Source organism: Malus sylvestris, chromosome 17 (genome assembly GCF_916048215.2).
Source record: "Malus sylvestris chromosome 17, drMalSylv7.2, whole genome shotgun sequence".
NCBI lineage: Eukaryota > Viridiplantae > Streptophyta > Magnoliopsida > Rosales > Rosaceae > Malus > Malus sylvestris.
This window is the reverse complement of record NC_062276.1, coordinates 32,610,386-32,618,745: the sequence shown is the minus strand read 5'-3', so window position 1 is coordinate 32,618,745 and position 8,360 is coordinate 32,610,386. Positions and strand designations below refer to the sequence as shown.

At 37.8% G+C, this 8,360-nt stretch overlaps 2 protein-coding genes across 2 annotated transcripts; both read left to right on the top strand.

Moving 5' to 3' along the window:
* Positions 1-435: 435 nt before the first annotated feature.
* On the top strand, positions 436-5,454 carry LOC126612505 (UTP--glucose-1-phosphate uridylyltransferase-like). Its single transcript, XM_050280933.1, has 21 exons — positions 436-599; positions 702-749; positions 911-1,002; positions 1,120-1,210; positions 1,558-1,618; positions 1,714-1,791; positions 1,872-1,922; positions 2,036-2,109; positions 2,390-2,462; positions 2,551-2,608; positions 2,753-2,799; positions 2,875-2,940; positions 3,634-3,666; positions 3,861-3,913; positions 3,986-4,061; positions 4,132-4,188; positions 4,314-4,397; positions 4,478-4,576; positions 4,667-4,771; positions 5,065-5,136; positions 5,239-5,454. The coding sequence occupies exons 1-20, from the start codon at positions 541-543 to the stop codon at positions 5,134-5,136; spliced, it is 1,377 nt and encodes a 458-aa protein (XP_050136890.1). The 5' UTR covers positions 436-540; the 3' UTR covers positions 5,239-5,454.
* A 922-nt stretch (positions 5,455-6,376) lies between these two features.
* On the top strand, positions 6,377-8,059 carry LOC126612509 (transcription elongation factor SPT4 homolog 1-like). Its single transcript, XM_050280937.1, has 5 exons — positions 6,377-6,543; positions 6,643-6,734; positions 6,841-6,896; positions 7,218-7,279; positions 7,800-8,059. Exons 1-5 carry the CDS (start codon positions 6,445-6,447, stop codon positions 7,848-7,850), a joined length of 360 nt encoding a protein of 119 aa, XP_050136894.1. The 5' UTR covers positions 6,377-6,444; the 3' UTR covers positions 7,851-8,059.
* Positions 8,060-8,360: the final 301 nt, after the last annotated feature.

The following is an 8,360-nucleotide window of genomic DNA, read 5'->3' as shown; positions in this document are numbered from 1 at the left end:
ATTCATACGAGCAAAATTGCTTAAACACGTAAAAAGAGCTAGAGTTTAACGGGCCTAATGGATATTACAACTGTAATGGGCTAATGCGCAATAGTTTTATATAAATTTATAATGCAACGTGATGATGTGTTTGTCGCGGTAATAAATTTATCAGGATTAAACATTATCAACGACGTTCCGACAGTTGGTCAGATGCGGATCGGACGTCAACCCAAAACTCGTGCGGCGGGGGAAGGGAATTGTGGTGTCCGCTTTCCCCTTTGCCGGAAAAAGGCGCCACTATTTGCTGAGATTAGACGAAGCACAACCAAAACGTTATGCTCGCCTGCATGTTCGTTCCACCCTTCAAAAAATTACTACCAATTTCCAATATTTACGTCAATTTAATTTATTTTTTCATTGCCTAAATCTCACTTATAAATACGGACAGCAAATTTTCAAATCTCGGTGTCACTCTCATTCCTCAACGTTCACACAGCACATATCACATTCATCTCTCTCTCTCTCAAAGAATTTTGAAGCTCTCGCGCTGCTTCACCAATGGCTACCGGTGTCATCGACAAGCTCAAATCTCACGTCGCTACTCTGAGCCAAATCAGGTAATGGCGGTCGAGTTTCCCGTTGGGGTCCAATTTTCTGGATTTTCATGATTTCTACGTGATCTGAGCTTGCTTGATTGATCTAGCTCTTCCTTTTTGCAGCGAGAATGAAAAGAACGGATTCATCAACCTCGTCGCTCGCTCCGTCAGGTAAACTGAACTGAACTGGACCGAACAGAATCAAATCGAATTTTCTTGTTTTTTTTATTTTTCTGTTTGGTTGATTAGAAAATGATGAGAAATTTGGCACTCAAATATGTGTATCTTGAGTGGCACTTTGATGGAATGTGATCTGACTATGCATGTTTCAGTGGAGAAGCACAGCATGTGGACTGGAGTAAGATCGAGACTCCTACTGACGAAGTAGTCGTTCCTCATGCTGGCTTGGAACCTGCTCCTAAAGGTAATTTTGATCTTAATTATGGTTTTTTTGTTGTTTGGTTAGTCAGTGATTTCGATTGTGCATTTTTGAATGTAAGATGCATATCGTTATGATTTATTGGATTTTTGATCGATGCAGATACTGCGGAGATCAAGGCGCTTTTGGACAAACTTGTTGTGCTTAAGCTTAATGGAGGCTTGGGAACAACTATGGGTTGCACCGGTCCCAAGTATGCATTTAAATCTCGCCGTGATCACGTAATATATGAGCTGTTTTGCTTTATTGTTATACACTTATACTGCTTAAGTAGTGCAATGGTTCTTCTTATCAGAAATGTATGGAATAATTCAAAATTCCAAGATGAACTGCTTTACTGCTGGATAATGGGGTTGTTAATGCTGCATGTCAAAGATTTAATTAGAATTGTCAAATTTTAATTCATTTCTTACGATTCAATTAGATCCGCCTGATTTGGATTGTGTAGTGGATACTGCTACATACAATGTAATATACGCTGACTGTCCATCTCGTTTCCATAACGTCAATGATTCAAGGTCCATTTTTATTGTCATGTAGGTCTGTCATTGAAGTTCGAGATGGGTTGACGTTTCTTGACTTGATTGTCATGCAGATTGAGGTTATCTTTATGTCTTCTTCTTCTTCTTCTTCTTCTTCTTCTTCTTTGTGTGTGTGTGTGTGTTTATACCACTTACCCTGCTAATTCTTTTGCAGCATCTCAATGACAAATTTGGGAGCAGTGTTCCCTTGCTTTTGATGAACTCATTCAACACTCATGACGATACACAAAAGGTTTGAGAATCTAATGCCGTATTTTTTTGTTTTTGTCCTTTAAATTTACCCGTGGACTAACTAGGTCTTGTCTCCATTAGATTGTAGAGAAGTACTCCAAGGCAAATGTTCAGATTCATACTTTTAACCAGGTCTGCGGCACCTTTCTTGATTCTTGATCACCTTATTTACTTTATACGTGTGTGTATTAAATACTTAAACCAACGAACTTATACCTTTCCCTGTATGTTTTTTGGATGTACAGAGTCAGTATCCTCGTCTGGTTGTTGACGATTTTACGCCACTGCCATCCAAAGGACAGACTGGCAAGGATGGATGGTATAACTTATACCCTTTCTCTTCCTTTGATATTACTCGTTTTTTCTTTATGATTTGGTGCTATTACTTAATTTACATCCTACTCATATAATTTAATCTTTTTTCTTTAACGTTCTATAAGGCGTGGGAGTGACTGTTGGCTTGGCACTGTGGTTTAGAGGTCTAGATAAAAAACACCTAAGCCCTATACTTTGTAGTTTGTGGAATCCAATTTCTATCTAGTGAAATTTCATGCAAAGTTGCATCGCTTTCTACTCATGGTTATTTTATGCACATGAAGGTATCCTCCTGGCCACGGTGACGTGTTTCCATCCCTCAAGAACAGTGGAAAACTTGATCTGTTATTGTCACAGGTCGGTCTCTTGATGCCGTTTGTGGTCATTTTATTAGTTTCTCACAGCCCAGGTATAATTCTTTCCTGCATTCGTCTCCATTTTGCAGGGTAAGGAGTACGTGTTTATTTCTAACTCGGACAACTTGGGTGCCATTGTTGACTTGAGTATCCTATTTTTTGTCGGATTGGCACATCTCTTTCTAGACTATAGTTCTTTAGTTTCTAAGATATATTATTGCCTTGTCCGCGATACTGTTTGAGAAAAGAAGTCCTTTTGGATGTTGTTGTATCCCTGACTGGTTGCAACAGAAATTCTACATCATTTGATCAAGAACAAGAACGAATTCATCATGGAGGTGTTAAAAGGTTACGAGTTTTAGTTACCTTTTCTCTTTTAAACCTGTTTCTACATATCTTTCTTATTTGTGCAGGTGACACCGAAAACATTGGCCGATGTGAAGGGTGGCACTCTTATCTCTTATGAGGGAAAGGTTCAGGTATGAAATTTGTATCCATTGCTAGTACTTTTCTGTCAGTTACAAGGTTATGATATATTGACAACTTTGTATTTTTTCTAAACTTTGGTGGGCACTCCACAACTCTTCAATGTGTGCTTTATCAAGCCACTTTTATTTTAGGAAGTACTGTTTTATTTTGGACAACTATATTTTTGGTTGTGGTTTTTAATTAGTGTTTCATCGTCTTCTTTTTAAATTAGCTGTTGTTTTTAAATATAAGAAGTTTAGTCGTCTAAGTAAATTCATTTTTAAAGTAGTTGGTTGAAATAAATTGGTGGCATGAAATTGTGACTATAGGACAGCTGACGTCGCTGTGATTGAATAGTAAATGACCTATATATATTTCACATATAGGGTTTGGTTTCGAACTTACTAACCCAAAAACAAGGTCAATTTGAAAAACACTAGTTCAACTGGCTGGATCTCAAGAACCTTGAGTTCGTTGGCCTAGTTCAAGGTTGAAGAGGCCAGTTCCCCGGTTTTTTCCTTATGAGTAAATGGATGTCAAAGGAAAACCAAATCGGCCACCCAGCGATTCCCCTGGTTAATCTATTTCTTCCTAACAACGGCATGAATTCAATGTTAATGCATCTTCTTTCCCGTATGAGGCAAAATCCTCGATAACTTTTTCAATGCGCGACCATTTTTCTCTTATCTGATGTACTTGTACAGCTCCTGGAAATTGCTCAAGTCCCTGAAGAACATGTAAGTCATGTTTCTATTATTTCACTCCTCCAACCCCCTGCTTTAATATTTAGCTGTCATCTTGTTCTCACTGCTGATAGCAGCTACGTAAAATGTAGCCAGAAATCCCACTTTTATAGTGGCCCAGGATCTAGTGAAAATAAAAATTTTGTACGGTTTATAGTTGACGATTTGGGGTGCTTTCTTTGAAACAGGTCGATGAATTCAAGTCAATAGAGAAGTTCAAAATTTTCAACACGAATAATTTGTAAGTAATGTTACCCCAAATCTTGTAAACACTCATGAAATACGATTGTGTGCCAACAAAAGTACCATTCAGGTGGGTGAACTTGAATGCAATTAAAAGGCTAGTGGATGCTGATGCACTTAAGATGGAAATTATCCCAAACCCAAAGGTATATATTTTTCATATGAAGCTTGGTTGTTCCGAGGTTCCGGTTTTCTGATGCTTAGATTTGTTTATAGGAAGTGGATGGGGTCAAAGTTCTTCAGCTAGAAACCGCAGCTGGTGCAGCAATCAAGGTACTTAAATCTTTAAAACTCATCTAAGTACGTTATCAAAAGTTGAAGCTCGATGCAATATTTCTATAGAGATTGATGTTTTAATAATTTTATTACTAATTTTAATGATCCGTTCCTACTACCAGTTCTTTGATCACGCTATTGGTATCAATGTACCGAGAGCTCGATTCCTTCCTGTGAAGGCAACTTCCGATTTGCTTCTTGTCAAGGTAGCCTTCTTTTCCCGCTACTAGATCTTGAATTTCACAATTACTCGAGGCTTGTCTAACGCATTTATCTTCTTTTGCAGTCTGACCTTTATAACGTAAGAGATGGCTTCGTTATCCGGAACAAATTGAGAAGAGATCCACAAAATCCCGTTATTCAATTGGGGCCTGAATTTAAGAAGGTGAATATTTAATATAGTGATGATCTATTGCCTTTTTCTTTATCGTTCCTACTACCTGATGATGAGTGTGATAATTTTCTTTCCGTATAGGTTGACGATTTCTTGAGTCGATTCAAGTCAATCCCCAGCCTCCTTGAGTGTGATGGCCTTCGGGTTGACGGTGACATATGGTTTGGATCTGGCATTAAACTCAAGGTACGCACTTATAGCAAAAATTTCAATCACCAGCTTCTTGTCTTTCGATGTTTGTGTGAGATATTGATATCTGAATTTTGGTTGGCTTGTCGATGGCGTAAATTAACCTCGTCTTATCTTCCTTACTACAAGACTGCAACATCGATTATTTACCATCCCGTGCTCGCTTATCTCTTTTCATTTGTTTCAGAAACCTTTGAAGTCCTGTTGCATGTTTCGCCGAACACATTATCTACTATTGTTCTGTATGGTCTTACTAACGTTGTCTGCCGTTGTTTTTTTACTTAATGTAGGGGAACGTACATTGCTCAGTAAGTTCTGAAGAGATGTTAAATATTCCTGATAACATCACGCTTAGAGAATAGGTAAAACAAGAAAATGAATCTAGACGGTCGTATGTTACAAAATATGTTGATGGTCGTCGCTGTTTTATACGTGGTAATTGTGTACTCTAACTGTTGGTGCAGGATATCAATGGCTCTGAGGATCTCGACATTACGCATCAGGAGAGCGTGCTAAAGTTGGAGTCGAGGGCGGGATGGTTGTGCCGTGCTTGTTTACTCCGATGGCGAAATAAAAGCTTTTTGAATTTTTGCTGCATGAGTTTGGTAGAGTTTGCAGGTTACCATGTTAAGCTCTATGGTTTTTGAAGGAAGGAATAAAACTTTAGTTTTATTTTTCTATTTTCATTCTCATTCGTTTATTTTTCGTAACACATTGTTATGTATCATTGAAGAGAAATTGTTCTTTCCCGTCCTGCAAAAATTTGGTAATAGAAAAGGTGTATGTTCAGCCCACCATGTATAAATCTCGAGATTTATACTTGTTTAACGGTAAATAATAAGGTGGTGAGCATTGTCACCACTTAAGTTAAGGGTGGCGAGCACTTGCCTCCAATTTCCACCCCCAATTTAGTCACTTGTGCTGGAGAAATGTAATTAATTTGAGCATTGTAATATATATATGCACGACAAGTTTAATATTTTGCACCTTAACTATATTAATAAAATAAGAGTTCCGTTCTACTAGACTTTACAGTTTAAGAAATTGTGATCACCAAGCATTCAATCTTAATCTAACAGTGAAAAATAATTTATAACGAAAGCACCTACCGTTGGATTAAGATTGTGAGTTTATCAATACACACTTGAAAAGGGACGTTTAGTAATTTTAAAAGAATTATGGATAAAAATTGGAAAGTGAACGAAGGTGCCATTTAGTAGGACAACTCGTTTGGTAGGTAGATGGAATTGAGCCTTAGGAATAGAATTGGGTTGACATGGACTTGTAAGTTGTAACTCATGTATAAGTATATGTTAGATAACTCATTTTATCACGGATTCATAACCTATCATGTCTAGTCTTGTCCATCTCATATTTGACACAACAAATAAAAGACTGGACTCCAATCCATTTTAATTGGTCTAACCTATCCCAACCAACCCACCAAAGAAGCCGGAATACTTTCCGCCAAAAAAAAAAAATTAGTTTGAAGTCTATGTGGTTAATTGAAAAAATATTTAAGGCGAAGGATAAATGCACAAAACGGAAAAACTTCAGTGGCCTTTTTTGCAAATTTCCCTATTATATAAAATAAGGACTCTGTTTATTTATTTATTTTGGACGACCGAAAAAAAGAGTGCACTGGTAGTTGTTACTTTTGCTGAAAGAAGATGAGGAACGCGCAACCGGAACCGGCCCAGATTCCGACGAGCTTCGGCCACGAGCTTAGGGCTTGCCTCCGTTGCCGCCTCGTCAAGACCTACGATCAGGTTTTAGGGTTCTACATTTCGTTTTCCTCTTTAATTTTTGTTTTAATTTACAGAGGTTTTAGTGTTTTTGCTGATTGCATTATTCAAATGCAAATGCAGTTCAGAGAACATGGATGCGAGAACTGCCCTTTCTTCGACATGAACGACGACAACGAGCGCATCGTCGATTGCACCACTCCTAACTTCAACGGGTTCGCCGTCTCTACTTTCGTTCTCTGAGACGATTTTGATTTTTTTTTTATGAATTTTTTGTTTCTTTTTCTTTGGTTATCGGAAATTGCATTGCTTGGATTTCAGGATCATCTCGGTAATGGATCCGAGTAGGAGTTGGGCTGCGAGGTGGCTCCGAATTGGTACAAATTTTGTTTATTTCATGATTTTGCATCCACTGAATTATACAGTGATTTTCGACAACCATTTTCAATTTTTTATTTTCTGTAATTTGTGCAATTTCAGTTTGCTTTGGGAATTTGTTCACTTGAATTTCGTTGTTGAGTTGCCTATGCATTCTTTTAACACTTGATATTGTAGTGGCTTACTCTCAAGTTTCTGCAACCCACCTTGCTTGAATTGTTTGCTTTTCGGACTTTTAAATGCTCTACGTTATGCTTACAATGTGGCATTGATTTACAAATTGGCTGTGAAATTTGCCCATGTATTTTGATATTTGGCAGCAAAATTTGTTCCTGGTTGTTACACGCTTGCTGTTTCGGAGACTCTTAGCGAGGACATGAAGGTAACATTAAGCTTTTGCTATTTTCTTGTAAGATATACAATTTTCAGTTGATTGGGTTGTGACCAATTTGCAAGTAACCTGAAAAGGCTGCCGTAAGACATTAGGAGTGAAACGTTCCAGCTTGTGGAGTGTGTTTAGCGGTCCACTCAGATACGGATGGCTTTTGTATGTGTTTTGTGTATGCATGATTGAACTAGATTATCATATGCTCACATCTTTAGAAGAAAGATTGCTAGGATGCGGTGCTGTTGTTGGAACATGTTCCTTCTTTAATTTGCCAATCCCTGAGATGTGCAACAGATCTAATCGTCTAAAAGTTCTTGTACTGGGTGTGGAGGATATTCACAAACGATTTCCATGTGCTTTGTTCACTCGATTGCACTTTCCAAATCCGTAGAGGTCGCTTGTATTGGCATGTTTAGAAGTTCTTGCGCTAATTTTATTGTTGTTGGGTCTTTACACTTTCTGTCTCCATTGTTTTTCTTTGGTCAATCTTCTTATTTGGTTCATCTATTTGCAGAACATGTGCGAAGATGCTCAGATGCAATACGTGCCGCCAAAGCGTGTATGAGCGACGTGATGATCGGACCAAAAAATGAACAAACCCCGTCAGAAACCGTCTGGAAGACTAGAAGCGAATGCGTTTTTTGTTATTTTAAATGAAAACAGTTGGTTGTTAAAACTTGGAAGTGAAGGAACTTTCTGCCAGCGTGGTAAGAACAGCAGCTTGTAATATATTTATTTTTGGGAAAGTATCTCCTTCGGGCGTTTAGCGCAAAATGGTAACAGATGCTCACACCCAATGAATTACACGGCCATTAATATCTTATTAAAGCAAAATTTGCATTTGCATATGATTATGAGAGGGCCAAAATCAATTTCTTTTATAATAGTTACACAAAATTTATCTAAAGTAGGGGGGAGAGAAATTCGAACTTGAGTGCAGATAGTAGAGCACACCGTTTTAGGTGTTTAGTAAATAAGAGATTTATGATATCCTTATTTTTTTAGAACACAATAGGCTTAATTCTATTTACATATAGAACTAAAAAATCACCACATTCTTCTATACTAAAACTCA